The sequence below is a fragment of the Myxine glutinosa genome, chromosome 7, assembly GCF_964187855.1.
Source record: "Myxine glutinosa chromosome 7, kmMyxGlut1.1, whole genome shotgun sequence".
In the NCBI taxonomy this organism is placed as follows: domain Eukaryota; kingdom Metazoa; phylum Chordata; class Myxini; order Myxiniformes; family Myxinidae; genus Myxine; species Myxine glutinosa.
The window spans coordinates 12732329-12748620 of NC_136267.1; the positions used below are offsets into that span (position 1 = coordinate 12732329).

Consider the following 16292-nt stretch of genomic DNA (forward strand, 5'->3'; position numbering starts at 1 on the left):
CCTCTATCTGCTGCCCCATTTGTTTAACTTCCCTTTCCGCTTGGTACCTCATGTCCCTCAATTTGCCTTCCATACTGTTTTCTAACCCCTCCAACCCCTTTTGCATCCCTTCCATTTGATTCTCTTGAGCGGCCATTCTGTTTTCTACCCCCATTAACCCCTCCTGTATTTCCCCTAATCTATTGTCTAATCCCTCTATTCTACTCCCTAACCCTCCGATCTGGGCCCCCATGTCCTCCCTCAATTTCTCGCTATTGGACCCCATCCTTTGTTCTAACCATTGGCTATTGGCCCCCATGTCCTCCCTCATTTTCTCGCTATTGGACCCCATGTCCTCCCTCAATTTCTCGCTATTCTGGGCCATAAGGGCCTTCATTTGTATTAAAAAAAGGTTCAAATCTACCAGCGGCGCTACTACGGTCGCGGGCGCGGTCGCCGTGGCCATGTGCGAGGCGCCATTTTGCGCGCCCGTAACCTCGTGCGCGACGACGCTATTTTGCGAACCTGCCACCCTCACTGCTTCGCTCTCCTCTTGTCCCTCAATTTGGTCCTGGATCGAACCTGCCTCACTCTCCTCTACCGGAACCCAGCCGTCTTGATCCGCCATAGCGCGACTTTCAAAATTCGGGTTTTTATTTTTGTAAAACAAAATCAAATTTCGCCGTTAATAATTTCGAGCGCGTGAAGCGCGCTTCGGGTCCGATCTCACTCCTCGACACCAATTGTTACAGACGCGGTTTTAGATGTTAGTTTACCGAGCGGTTTGGTATTACCGCGTCCGCACAGTTACTCCCCGATTAGAACCCTATCCCGCCCGATTCCACTCGACGTTGACTAAGTCGCGCTATGCTAAATCAATGAAGGAAAGGACACAACGGCTGGGATAAATGCAACGACACAAGGGGTACAGTTCTCAAGACCTCCGGAGGAGGATATAATATTGGTGATGCAGAAACGGGTAGATTACACGGTAAGAGGTAAAGCACAGAAAGATGGGCACTTAGACACAGTCTTATCTATTCCCGACAGACCACAGACAAACGGGACAAGACTGACTTACACGGGGATTGATGGCAGGGAAGGACAGGCAGTCGATAGCTCAAGGTGCACCTTGGCTCAGGGGCAGAATCAACACGGTCCGGTCCAGAGATGCGGGGAGGTATTGTCGCGCTCGGAGGTGGCGTCCTTTTCTCTCCAAGCTGAGGCGCATCTGACGTCACCTCCCTCTTCCTGCGCATGTCCAGCGGGGAGTGACACGCCCTCGGCTCGTTAGCTCCGCCCCAGATGGAATCGGTCCGCCGCTTCCATTGGGTGCGGGGGGTTACCGGGCTCCGCCCTTGACGAGGAGCTGACAGCGAGCCCCTGCGTGGTAACCCCGTCGGAGCACATGTTCAATGGCGGCTAACCAAGCCGGAGTGAGGACGCACACTCCCCGCGCCGCCGCCGCTGTTGTTGTTGTTGTTGTTGTTGTTGTACCATGAGGAAGAGCTGCGGGGAGGTATTGGGAGGTCCTAAACTTTCTAACGGTGCCATACAATCACATTCTGGTGCAACGAAGAGTCAGAATTAATGGAAACGAGTCCTTAACTGACATAGACTAAGAATAACTAGCAAGATGTCCTATAGTTGTCTACGTGAGATGCGGTGAACCTGGGCACGACATTTAATGGGGGAAATAGGGGAAGGTCGGTTCTACAGAGTGTTGTTTACAGAAAATGGGACTAGGGAATGGGGGATTGGGGATAGTTGGGAAGTATTGGGGAAATAGGGGAATATTTACAAGCGGATATGGATGGAGGCCAAATCCCATATCCGCAACAATATATGTATATATGTATATATGTATATATGTATATATGTATATATGTATATATGTATATATATATATATATATATATATATATATATATATATATATATATATATATATATATATATATATATATATATATATATATATATGTATATAAAAGAAAGTTTTTGTTTGTTTGTTTGTTTGTTTGTCTGCGCAAGCTAATCTCCTGAACGGTGAAAGATAGGAGGAAACCTCCAATGCAAAAAATGTCGGGACGGGCTGGGTGGCGAGACCGGTTGAGGTCCGCCTCGGCGGGCCGGGCCCATTTCACAATTAAAAGCCGAGCTAAATTATAGTAGTCAATCTTCTCCGGCCGCGAGTAAATTTATAGTTGTAAATGCATTCAAAAAGAACTAAAAATGTCGGGACGGGCCCCGGAAAGGTTATAGGCTAGGTGGCGAGGCCGGGCGAGTCCGCATCGGCCGGGCGAGTCCGCATCGGCCGGGCTGGACCCATTTCGCAATTAAAAGCTGAGCTGAATTATAGTCGTCAATCTTCTACGGCCGCGAGTAAAACCTGAATTATAGTAGTAAATTCATTCAAAAAGAACCCCGGCAACGCTGGGTGCTTTCGGCTCGTCTATATACAGTCACGTGAAAAAGTAAGTACACCACATGTAAAGTTTTGACTTTTTCAACATATTTCAACATACAGCTATTTGATCTTCATTTCAACAATATTGATAGATAAAGGTGATATAATACTCGAACTTCCAGGGAAGCAGAACTCAACTGAACTGACTGGTGGCCATTTTGTGACGGATCGGGTTGGAATGCAATAGCAACCTATCTTGTGTGGTAAGGGTTAAACATTCTAAGTTTGATCAAATCTGTTAATATTTGTGGACGCTAGAGTGTTAACGTCGTTTTCATGACCAAAAACAAAATGGTCGCCTAAGTCCGCCATTTCTCAACGGATCGGGCTGAAATGCAATACCAACCTGGTCCTTGGGGTAAGGATGCTGCATGTCAAGTTTGATAAGAATTTGTTGATATTTGTGGACGCTGGAGTGTTAACGTCGAAAAGTTAACAGACGACAGACGACGGACGCCGGAGTGTTCAGTATGTGATGAACTCAACTGGACGGTAGTCCAGTTGAGTTAATAACAAATATCATGAAACATTTACATTTTGTAGTCCATTGTATAATTTAAATAAACATAAATGCAAATTTCGCATGTGGAAAAAGTAAGTACACCCCGACATTTATCACTACTTCAAATACCTAAAATTAGAATCAGGTGCACCAGATCAGGTGCAAATGATTTGAACATCGTTAGAGAGGATCTTGGAGGAACCTGGCTTATTTAAACCTCAGACATTTAGTTGGGTTTGATCTTTGTTGTTGAAGTTTGCGGCATCACCATGCCTAGATCAAAAGAGCTCTCTGAGGCCTTCAGAAAGAAGGTTATAGATGCATACGAGTCTGGGAAGGGATTTAAAGGGATCTCCAAACAATGTGAAATCAATCATTCGACTGTCCGGAAGATCATCTACAAGTGGAGAAGATTCCAAACAACTGCCAACTTGTTCAGGCCAGGCCGCCCCAGCAAGTTCAGCCCGAGAGCAGACCGCAAGATGCTGAAAGAAGTCTCTTAGGACCCCAGAATGTCATCACGCGACTTACAGGTAGCTCTTGCCACTGTTGATGTCAAAGTGCACGAGTCTCCCATTAGAAAGAGGCTGCACAAATTCGATCTACTTGGGAGGTGTGCCAGGAGGAAACCTTTGCTGTCCAGAAAGAACATCAGGGCAAGAATAAAGTTTGCCAATGAACACCTAGGCAAAGACCAGCACTTCTGGGACAATGTGCTCTGGACAGATGAGTCAAAGGTTGAGCTATTTGGCCACAGTACCAGAAGACATGTTTGGCGAAAACCAGAGACAGCATTTGACCACAAGAACCTGATACCAACTGTAAAGCATGGTGGTGGAAATATTATTCTTTGGGGCAGCTTTGCTGCATCAGGGCCTGGGCAGCTCACCATCATAGAATCCACTATGAATTCTTCATTGCACCAGAGGGTGCTTGAGGATAATGTGAGGCCATCTGTTGGAAAGTTGAAGCTCAACCGAAGGTGGACCTTGCAACATGACAATGGCCCTAAGCATACCAGTAAATCCACCAAGGAATGGCTGAAAAGAATGAAATGGAGGGGTCTGGAATGGCCAAGTCTTAATTGGTGTAATTTTAAAATAATTATGTTTTTTAAAAAATATCTGTTATCATCATTAATTAAAAGATAATCACAGAATAAACATTGTTTTTGGGCTTTTGACTCTGTATTTAATCCCACTCCATCACAAGCCGGACAATTCTCTAATTTATCACATGGAGTATCAGGGAATTCAAGAGGCTCAACATCTGGTATATCGTTTAGATTAACCATATTTATATCGTAAAACTTTACTTTAAATTCATTTCATCTTCACTATAATCAGTGCTTTCATAATCATCTTCTATAAAACCACTATCATAACTGTCGTTTGAACACAAACTCTCAGTATCATAACTGTCTTCTGTTCCAATAGAGATACTATCATCACTTTCATACTTTCCAAAATCTTCACTTGAATAATGACTCATATTTAATTAGTAGAAAAAACATTACCATCTATATCCACATACTTTGTTTTTTCAACAGATTCTACTTCTAAAATTTTTTTTATATTAGAGGTAATTTAAAAATGGTTCTCAACTACTATTAAAAATGGTTCATTTCATCAAGAGCCTGGTGTTGGCTTCGCGGTTAGGGTGCCGGATTGGGATCCTAGGATCCTGGGCTCGAATCCCGGTCGATCACTGAATTAATGCCAGGGGGGTTGACTCAGCCTGTCATCATTCCGAGGTCGGAAAATTGAGTACCAGTTCATTGGTAATTCCCTGTGTGTTGCAAGAGGTGACTAACAGGGTTGGCGGCTGGAAGTTCATCCAGCCATAAAACATTGCTTCAAAAAGGGGACCATGGTGCCTGAAAAAGGCCAACCCCAGCTCTGCGGGGGAAAATGGCCTCTAAAGGTGGTTCTTCTTCATTTCTTCAAGATTTACTTGATGTAAATCTTTTGGGTTGTTAAAAAAAATACAAATGTATCCATGCTTATTAATAATTATTAATGGTTTTATCTTCTCTTTCTAAAGCTTCATCCATAAGGGTTTTCTTTTCTGATACTTTTACTTTTTCATTGCTTTTCATGAGCTGAGGGGTATTGTCGTCACGGATGTCGTCCGGGCATCCGTCAACTTTTGGTTTCCGTCAATTTGAAGGAGAACGGCTTGTCCGATTATATCCATTTTTTCAGTGTGTGTTGGGGTTGAGTAGAGGAAGGTTCCTTTCGAAAATGGGCGTGCTGCGATTTTCAATTTGGTCGCCACGGCAGCCATCCTGAAATTGGTTGCCGTCAATTTCAAGCAGAACGGCTTGTCCGATTAAATCCCTTTTTGCAGTGTGTGTAGGGGTTGAGTAGAGGAAGGTTCCTTTCAAAAATGGGCGTGCTGCGATTTTCATTATGGCCGCCACGGCAGCCATCTTGAAATTGGTTTCCGTCAATTTCGAGCAGAACGGCTTATCCGATTAAATTTATTTTTGCAGTGTGTGTTGGGGTTGGGCAGAGGAAGGTTCCTTTCGAAAATTGGGCGTGCTGCGATTTTCAATATGGCCGCCACGGTAGCCATCTTGAAATTGGTTTCCGTCAATTTCGAGCAGAACGGCTTGTCCGATTAAATCCAGGTTTGCAGTGTGTGTTGGGGTTGAGTAGAGGAAGGTGCCTTTCGAAAATGGGTGCGCTGCGATTTTCATTATGGCCGCCACGGCAGCCATCTTACTGCAAAATCCTACTTGGTATACAACTTCGCTTCAAATAACAAATTATCATCAATGCTTCCTTTCACCATGCATGGGCAGAGGGGTTACGCCCACTTTGCGGTGCTATTTATTCTAGCTTGAAATCGATTGCTAAAAGTAGAGGTGAAACTTTAGTTAGAGCTACTTGAATTGATGTTCCTCCAGATATATTAAAAGCCCTTCCACTGAAGGAAATTGAAGAACTCATATTATCACTCATAACTGGTTTTATCCAGTAGTTGTTATAATTATCTTTATTCAATTTTACATCCTTGACATATTTCTCAGTATCTTTTACAAATGGAGAGATTGAGTGAAACTTGTCTTTTGTGTCTTGATACTTTTATGATTTTTTGGGTAGGGGAATATTTCGATTAGGTAGATCTAAATAGGTATCATTCTTTGTCTGTTGTGATGGGAAACCTCACCTGTAATTTCTGTTAGCCCGGTTTGTCGGATTAAGTGTGTACCTGTGATCATGCGAGGATGATCCGGTGATAGTTAGAATAGGGACTCAGATAATTCCCCTGTGTGTCAGACCTGGTGATCAATCCATTGTTCCATTTGGCAACGCACTCTTATAGACACTTAGCTAGGCCCTTAGCTGCACAGATTAATTAAGTTCTGTTAGCCCGGCAGGCTGAAAGCCACGTCCAGGGAGAACTCATGATTGGCCAGGGGAGGGGCAAGCAAAGAGCAGGCCACCGATTGGCAGAGCAGGGAAGGACGTGTGATTGGTCAGGGGAGTGGCAGAAAGCTTCCCCATGATTGGGGGTAAGGAAGGTGAAGGAGCGACACACTGATTGACACCAACCGATGACACCACGGCCAATCAGTCCAGCAGGCGCGAAAGAGCCACAACAGGTGACGCGCTGATTGAAGGAGAAGTGCCAGTGACGTCAGAAGACGATCAGTAAAACGACTAGCTGACCAACATTTTCTCTCTTCGCCTCTGCTTGTCTTCGCCTCCGCTTCTCTCTTCCCTTTGCCTCTTGCTCTGGACTCTCCCTTCATGCTTGGACCTGTTCTTTCCTTTGGACTTTTGTGGAGAGACCAGCACCAACGATCATCCTCCCCTGTTGTTCGTGCTCCTGGTGCCTGCATGCTGTGGTGCCGGATGCTGTGGTGCTGTGGTGCCGGATGGACCGTGCAGCGAGGGGTGTTCGCGCCAACGCCTGAGCGGTTCGCACCAACCAGAGCACGGTCGGACGGCAGTGCTTGGACCTGACCATCCCAGACAATTCCTGACGACCACATCCAGACAGATAAGCCCAAACATGAACGCAAACACGACGATTTATTTTTATTCATTCTCCCATTGTGTGTCGTTGAGGTCTGGTGTGGGGACGTCCCGATTTAGGATATTTAGTTACCGGCGTGTTCTTTTCCTGTCCCGATATTTATTAAACTAGGGCATGCCCGTACGTGGGTGCCCGTTCCTTGCCAAAAAAAAAAAAAAACGCTACCCGTACGCTCTACCCCGCCCGTACGCCCGTACGCCCGTAAACAAAAAAAACAACGCTCTTCGCTTCCGCCCTTCGCTCTGACTGAATTGGGAGAAATAATGCGCATAAGAAATCGAGAAATTATTATTTTCTCCGGAAGAAATCGAATTACGAACCGTAATGGCGCACGCGCTCGGCTCGGCTCGCTCTCACATCGGCCACGCCTACGCAACAACGCGTTCTGTGATTGGCTGCCGGAAGTGCAGTCTTCACTGTCCGGAAGGTCGCATATCGCAGTTACGATGAATCGCAAATTAGTTTTAATTAGTTTTAAAACATAGTTGAACGCCAACATAGTTTGCCAACGTGAAATAAATGAATACGCTCTCAAATGTGCCGTCCGAGGCAGAGTCTGTTCGCCACGTTCGGCACACGTGATAGCTCGCTGCTCTCTGATTGGTTGAATCGTTTTTTGGACATAGCTCGGTAACTACTTCTCCGATTAATATGAAACCTTGAAAAGGCACATCCTCGGGTCCCCAGCAATATACCTGGCAAGTTTCAAGTATATCGGACCGGTAGTTGTCGAGAAACAGCAGTCACAGACAAACAAACATACATACATACATACATACATACATACATACACACAGAGATTACTGGAATTATAGATAGATAAACCCTTGCATTATTTTCCCAACCAACTTTAATTCCGTTTTCGTTTGTGAGTTCTTTTCAAAGGTTGAAGACATCGTCGGACCGACAGGTAAGCCGGCATCCTCCCCCAATCCCCCGGCACGTGTGTCGATCCACCATTGAATTGGAAACGCCTCCAAGTAAGCCCGATTATCCATCCGTGGCGTACTTTCGGTGTTAACTGAGGCAGCCACACGACAATACATCGTATTTTTGTTAAGTTAAAAAAGTTGGTGGGTAAAATGGTCTTAAACCTTAAAGTCTTCAAAGAGACTAACTATAAAAATAGAAAAATAAGGTCTTTAACCTTGAAGCTTAAACAGTCTCCTTCAAAGGGACTAACTAAAATAAGTGGTTTTCAACGAGATTTTCATCAAGAAAATTTTATTTTAAACGAAAGGTATCCTCAAATTACCGTGAGATTTTCATCAAAAAACGTTATTTTAAGTAAAGTTTTACTACATAAATATGGTGGTTCCAAAGTATTGTGACGTTTGGAATCGTGAATATAAATATTATAACAAACACATTCAAACCCACAAACACATATTCAATCTTCTCCAACAAATATCTCCACTTCGAGAAACAAAACATTGTGATGTTTGCTCTAAAGATGTCTTAAAGGGTTGTTGTAAGAAACACCTTCAATCATGCAAACATAAGAAGAATGAAGAGGGGATACTTGGATACTCTATTGAAAATTCGGATGAGGCATTTGAAGGACGTATAAAAATAATATTGTTTTGATTTGAAGAACCTGGACCATCTTCAATCATTGAGACAATTGATATGGTTAAACTAATTATTGATATTCTAATTAAAAACACATTGAGTGAAATCAATACTTTTAAGGTTTATGTGAGAGTAAAATTGCTTATGACAAGAGAAGGTGATGAAGAAACTCCCAACATGAGAACAAACCCTCACTTTATCACATCATTCCAAGATTTCTTCTTATGTGATGTTTATTATGAACTCAAAAGACAATAACTGGATGTTGATAATAGTGTGGTAGGTAGTGGATGCGTTATTTAAAAAAACAATCTTTTTACATATACACATCTTGAAATCAGACCCTCTTAGTGCTTCTTCTTATATTGACTAGCATGACTTGGCGCGGTCCGTGCGCCTCACCACACGTCGTTTCAGAGGGTTAGGCATCTTTGACCATTTAGGTGTCTTTTGGGTCTTCATGGTGTTTTGGATCTTCAGGGCCATTTGGGTCTTTTTTTTCTTCTTCTTTTTTTGTATACAAGATCGAGGCTCGTGAAAGAGCGAACATTAATCACACAGAAAGACAAACAGACACATAAAACAAATAACATCGGGAGCGGTAGACAAGATGGGGAGAGAGGGGGAAGGACACAAACACAACATTTGAGAGCAGGGACCGAGAGACATGGAGACATCGAGAGATCTGTGGGAGGGAGAGGGCTTTGGGGGGGAGGCATGTGAAGGGGGGGGGGGGGTGGGAGAGGTATAAACATATGGACACTGCCAGGACTTCCAGGAAAGAAGTTGGAATTTCAAACAAGGTGGATCTGGGGTGAATTAGTGGGGGTAGAAAAGATCAAGGTTTTGGATGGGGGAAGATAAGAGATGGTGGTGAACAGCTGTTTTAAAGACCTGGAGGGAGGAGTGGGATTGAAGGGAGTGTGGGAGTTTGTTCCAGAGGCGGGAGAAAAGAGGAATGAAAGAGTGAAGGTGAGCAAAAAGCCGAGATTTCGGCAGTTTAACCATCAGAGGGTTGCTGGCAGATCTTGTCTCTTTTGGATCAAAAGTCTTCGGAGTCTTTTGGATCCTCTGGGCATTTAAGGGTATTTTGTGTCTTTGAGGTGTTTTGGGTCTTCAGGGTCTTTTGGGTCTTCAGTGTCTTCTGAGGCTTTTGGGTCTTGAGGGTCTTTTGTTTCCTCTGGGTATTTAAGAGTCTTTGGCGGTGTTTTGGTTATTTGGGGTATTTAAGGGTCTTCTGGGTTTAAAGGGTCTTTAAGGGTCCTTGGGGTCTTCAGGGTGTTTTGGGTCATTGGGGTATTTTGAGTATTCAGCACCATTTGGGTATTCAGGGGCATTTTGGGTCTTCGGGGCGTTTTGGGTCTTCGGGGAGTTTTGGGTCTTCGGGGTGTTTTGGGTCTTCGGGGTGTTTTGCGTCTTCGAGGTGTTTTGGGTCGTCGGGGTGTTTTGGGTCGTCGGGGTGTTTTGGGTCGTCGGGGTGTTTTGGGTCGTCGGGGTGTTTTGGGTCGTCGGGGTGTTTTGGGTCGTCGGGGTGTTTTGGGCCGTCGGGGTGTTTTGGGTCGTCGGGGTGTTTTGGGTCATCTGGGTGTTTTGGGTCTTCTGGGTGTTTTGGGTCTTTCTGGGTGTTCTGGGTGTTTTGGGTCTTTGGGGTGTTTTGGATCTTCAGGATGTTTTGGGTCTTTGGGTTTTTTGGGTCTTCGGGGTATTTTGGGTCTTCAGGTGTCTTGGTGGTCTGAATGGTCTTGGGGGAATTACAGGGTCGTCAAAGGTCTGAGGGGTCTCAGCAGTCTTAAGGTGGGTTTTCACGGGACACGCGAACGGTTCGCGAAGGATGCGAATGTCGAAAAAATGGCAAAGTCCAACATTCGTATTTTAGGCTCCAAAAGTTCGCCAAACATGCGCGGGGGTTCGGAAGCGTCGTCAATTGTTCGCAGGAGTCGTTTTTTGTTCGGCGGGTATTTCAAACATTTTTTATTTCAAACATTTCACTCGGTTTCAAACATTTTTGAAATACCCGCCGAACAAAAAACGACTCCTGCGAACAATTGACGACGCTTCCGAACCCCCGCGCATGTTTGGCGAACTTTTGGAGCCGAAAATACGAATGTTGGACTTTGCCATTTTTTCGACATTCACATCCTTTGCAAACCCTTCGCGTGTCCCGGGAAAACCCACCTTTAACGAAATTAAGATGGTTAATTAAGAGGGTGTGAATTTTATTTGAAGAAGAAGAAGACGTTTTCATCGCATGTAAACATAACGACATTACGACATACATAACCATATACGTTTGCTCTATTGTAATAAGATTTGCCAAAAAAGATCGAGCTTTAAAGGGCTGTTGTTAATATTAAAAACAATGATAATAAATGTTTTCTATACTCTGTCGTTGCTCACCTTCACCCACAGAAACTTAATCCTAACAGGGTAGGTCATTACTTATCATATACAGACTTGGAATTTAATATGGATTTTTTTTTTCTTGACTTGGGTTTACTTTCTGAACTCAGTATATCAATCTGGTGAGTTTCTTTTACCCTTCGGTGATGTCTTTGTTGAAAGAACCATGTCACTGATTGTCTTTCGCAGCAAGAAGTCAATAACAGGATTATATCACAGGTGGCGTGACAAAATGTAAGGACAGGTACATTTGACGATTGGCTTCACAATCGGGTATATAAGGGTTGTTGTGTTCTGTATTAGTGGAAAACAACTGCTGCACGTCTACAAAGGTTATTGCCGCTTCCTCTGGAGATGGTCCGTCAACTTGACAATGCTGTTTGTCATGGAGTGGTGGCTTTACGAAATTCTGGCATGAAACAGCGTGCTATTGCTCGGCAGTATGGCATCACTCAGGGTCAGGTGACAAAGATCCTGAAACGAAATGTTCAGAGGGGTGTCCCTACTCCAATACAGAGGCCAGGACATCCACGCAGAACCACAAGGAGAGATGATCGCCAGCTGCACCGGTTAGTCTGCAATGGCCGTACCAAGTCAGCTAATCGGCTTAGGGCTGAGTGGCAGCAACTGACAAATGTGCCTGTATCCAGAAGGCTAGTCAACCAACGACTGGTTTAAGCAGGCTATCGTGCCAGGCGTCCCCTGAGAAAGCCACGCCTGACCAGACAACACAGCCAGCACCGATTGCAGTGGGCCAGAGAGCACCGTCAATGGCAGCCAGGACACTGGAATCACGTGACCTTCAGTCACGAGTCTAGATTTCTGGTCTATCGTCAGGATGGCCGCATCCGAGTGTGCAGACAAGTGCATGAAGCCCACTACGAAGATTGTATAGTGCCAAGAGTCCACGCTGGAGGTGGTGGGGTGACCGTTTGGGCTGCTTTTCATGCAGGGGGCAAAACTGACCTGGTTGTTCTGAATGGAAACCTGAACCAGTTCAAGTACAGGGTCATTCTGGAAGAAACATTGCTTCCATTTTCTCGTGCAGCCTTTCGAGGAAACTTTGTCTTCCAAGATGACAATGCACAGCCTCATCGTGCTCGCATGATCCAGCACTTTCTTGTTGACCGTGGTGTCGAGCATATGGAGTGGCCTGCCATGTCCCCGGATATGAATCCGATAGAGAACTTGTGGGCAGAATTAACGCGTCAAATCGACAACTTGGACCAGCAGCCTGCCTCTGTGCGTGAATTGCAGCAGGCTATTGTAACTGCATGGCAAGCGATTCCTGTCCAAACCTTGGCAAATCTCGTGAACAGCATGCCTCGACGTGTACGTGCTCTCCTGAATGCTCATGGGGGTTACACGAAGTACTGAACTGTAATTTTACTGTCCGTAATCCCAGTCATAATTTAGCTTTTGTTTTTGTTGAAAAAAAATTGGCTAATGTGCAAAATAAAGAGATACTGTACTTCTGGAAAACGCACAGAAGTTTAACACTACTGTCCGTGAATTGAGTTCGATATCAGTTTACATCACTTTCAAGGATCAATTTATTTGCTTCTAAATGTCAAATGTGGTTTTTGTTTCTTTTAAAGGTCACATTAACAAAATCTAGAATAATTTCAACATAATTCCAATGAACTTTTGGTTCTAAGTCAACTTGAAAAGTAAGTTCACCCCAACAAAAAAAAATTCCATATTAAATGCCAAGTCTGTATTAATGAACTTAATGTTAATGGATTAGATGGGAAAGCGAGAACTAGACGGATGTTTTGGGGGTTTTTGGTCGGTGGCCCATAAGTTCCTACGCATTTTCCCCATTCACGTACATTTAAAATTGGGTGTGTTTTCGAACCCCCATTTCTCTACTCCCCACACACCAATGTTGTCATTTTGTCCAGGGACTGGTAAATTAATGAGAACAAAGTCCAGCACATCATGTGGTTTCCCCCTCCCTTTCTTCCCTGGGAGTCTATAAGATCCGGGATCATGTGACAAACAAAGGACACTTCGTGGTTCAAATGTCAGGACTGAGCCCCAGGCCTTTGTGTGTGATTGAAAAAGTTGCTTGCTGTGTTCTTGTGAATCATGACCCTTTGAAACGACTGTAGAGTCATTTCATTGCTTTCCATACCTTCTTATTTTGGGGAAAATATTATTGACCCCACTCCCTTCCTCATTATTGTAAATATAAATAAACGTTTTCAACTTTTGCCTAAAATAAAAAATATTTCCGAAAAGTTGAATTTTTCTTGTTTTCATACATTGGGTCTACATTGTGATAACAGAATCCATGTCGTTTTTGTGAGGGTCATCTCATTTTTTTATCAGCTAAATGTATAACACACCAGTCATGTGGCATTAATTTTCAGATGTGTTTTTGTGCAATTTTATCACTGCCTGACTTTATTTATAATCAGCGAAAAATTATAATTAATTATCAGCGAAAAACAACTTGTGATGAATTTGACTTTCATTCATTCCTTTTGTTGTTGGACCAACAAGAAAAAACATTATGTATTATTTATTGGTTGTTTATTTCATTATTTCTTCAAATGCATGGACTCGACTTCTTGTGGCCCACAGTTTTGTTCAAAGTATATTGTGTTGACCACACATACACCACCATCAGAGTACCGGTGGCTACTCCAGTCTGTGAGCTCATAAGCATCCTTGCTGACAAGTTAGGCTCGAGCAAGGACCTGGTGCTTGTCAAAGTGAGCTCATCTGCAGGTGAGCAAATGAAATCACTTAATTTGCACAATGGATGGGAAAAATGTAAATATCAGTTGACGGTGATGAGTGACACTTCTACATACTCACTAACACGTAGACTTCACTGCGTCACTGCCGTCACCGCCGTCACCGTTAGACGTCACTGCCAGGTCACTCACGTGATACCTGTTAACTCTCAGGATCATGTTATGCCTTTCTGTAACATTAGGCTACAATTACGATTTTCTGTAACAATTGCTCAACATCTCGCTCATGCTCTTTCTTTCCCTCCTCATCCCTCCCCGTCTCCCCATTCTCGCCCTCCTCCCCCATGACCGTGCCTTTTCTCATGGTCTCGCTTCCCTCTAAAAGCTTCCCTCTCGCCCCTCCCTCTCGCCCCTCCCTCTCAAATCAGCCGCTTCTTCCCACCTCAAAGCAAACTTCTCTCTCTTCTCCCTACAAGTTTCCCCTCACCCCTCTACAAAGCTCCCTCCACACCTTTCTCCCTCAAATCTCCTCCTCACCCATTCCCTCAAATCTCCACACTCATCCCTCCTTTTCAACGTTGCATCCTCTCTCACATCCACAAAGCTGCCTCCTTCCTCCACCCTCTACCTTCCACAGATCTCCTGATGTCCTTGTTCCCTGCTGTTGTGCTTCCATCTTTCTCACCTCCCACCCCCATCTTGTCTCTCGCTCCTTTTATTTATATGTTCTGTGTGTTGGCTCTTATACGGGTCTCAGAAATGTATACAACAATCTACATTGATAGAATGCTGGAGAGAAAGCTAGCTAGCTATGAGAGAGCAGAGTGAAGGAGGAAAGCCTAAAGAGTGGAGCTTAGAGATCAGACCCCAGTGCCAAACTCTGTCAAAGGCTTTTGAGATATCAAGGAAAAGCTTTTGGGATATCAAGGAAAAGCTTTTCGGATATCAAGGAAAAGCTTTTGGGATATAAAGGAAAAGCTTTTGGGATATCAAGGAAAAGCTTTTGGGATATCAAGGAACAGCTTTTGCGATATAAAGGAAAAGCTTTTCGGATATCAAGGAAAAGCTTTTGGGATATCAAGGAAAAGCTTTTGGGATATCAAGGAAAAGCTTTTGGGATATCAAGGAAAAGCTTTTGGGATATCAAGGAAAAGCTTTTGGGATATCAAGGAAAAGCTTTTCGGATATCAAGGAAAAGCTTTTGGGATATCAAGGAAAAGCTTTTGCGATATATAGGAAAAGCTTTTCGGATATCAAGGAAAAGCTTTTGGGATATCAAGGAAAAGCTTTTGGGATATCAAGGAAAAGCTTTTGGGATATAAAGGAAAAGCTTTTGAGATATCAAGGAAAAGCTTTTGGGATATCAAGGAAAAGCTTTTGGGATATCAAGGAAAAGCTTTTGGTATATAAAGGAAAAGCTTTTGGGATATCAAGGAAAAGCTTTTGGGATATCAAGGAACAGCTTTTGCGATATAAAGGAAAAGCTTTTCGGATATCAAGGAAAAGCTTTTGGGATATCAAGGAAAAGCTTTTGGGATATCAAGGAACAGCTTTTGGGATATCAAGGAAAAGCTTTTAGGATATCAAGGAAAAGCTTTTGGGATATCAAGGAAAAGCTTTTCGGATATCAAGGAAAAGCTTTTGGGATATCAAGGAAAAGCTTTTGGGATATCAAGGAACAGCTTTTGCGATATAAAGGAAAAGCTTTTCGGATATCAAGGAAAAGCTTTTGGGATATCAAGGAAAAGCTTTGGAGATATCAAGGAAAAGCTTTTCGGATATCAAGGAAAAGCTTTTGGGATATCAAGGAAAAGCTTTTGGGATATCAAGGAAAAGCTTTGGAGATATCAAGGAAAAGCTTTTGGGATATCAAGGAAAAGCTTTGGAGATATCAAGGAAAAGCTTTTGGGATATCAAGGAAAAACTTTTTGGATATCAAGGAAAAGCTTTGGAGATATCAAGGAAAAGCTTTTGGGATATGAAGGAAAAGCTTTGGAGATATCAAGGCTTACAACAAAGGATTCCCCAAAGTCTCTCATAAGAAGAGGAGATATTCATAATGTAGGAAAGGATGTCACCGGTAGATATCACCTTGTGAAAGCCATACTGAGGATCAGAGAGAAGACGATGAGGTTCAAGATACTTGAGGAAATGGGAATTGAGAAGACATTCAAAGACTGGAAATAAGACAAGTCAGAGCAATAGGACGGTAGTTGTAAGGGTTTGAACGATCACCCTTGTTTGAAATATGCTGTACTAATGCATGTTTCCAGGAAAGATGAAAGGTTTTGTTTTTTAAACTCCGAAACCGCTCTATGGGAAAAAGACGTGGCTCATTGGAAATAGATCCATATTGGGAATAGTTGTTGTTAATGATGACGTCATTGGTGCTATAATTATGACGTCATAATTCGACAGGGACAATGCTTAGTCTGATCAGTTTTAAATTTATTGAGCATGATCGATGCAACAATTATATTAGAGAATATAAATTTATGACGTCATCACTCACGTGGTCTGGCAGTCATATTGGATCAAAAAAAAAAGAAACGTTCAAAAACAGAAGAGTTGGCTCACACCAAGTTGACTGCGCAGAGTAAGTATTCTATGAATACCA

At 43.4% G+C, this 16292-nt stretch overlaps 1 protein-coding gene across 1 annotated transcript in view; it reads left to right on the forward strand.

Moving 5' to 3' along the window:
• Positions 1-16292, forward strand: part of LOC137413105 (rap guanine nucleotide exchange factor 4-like) — a 291223-nt gene that overhangs the window by 110786 nt on the left and 164145 nt on the right. Inside the window, exon 8 of the mRNA XM_078782642.1 lies at positions 13560-13706. Within this exon, the coding sequence (XP_078638768.1) occupies positions 13560-13706 (147 nt within the window). The remainder of the gene's footprint in view (positions 1-13559; positions 13707-16292) is intronic.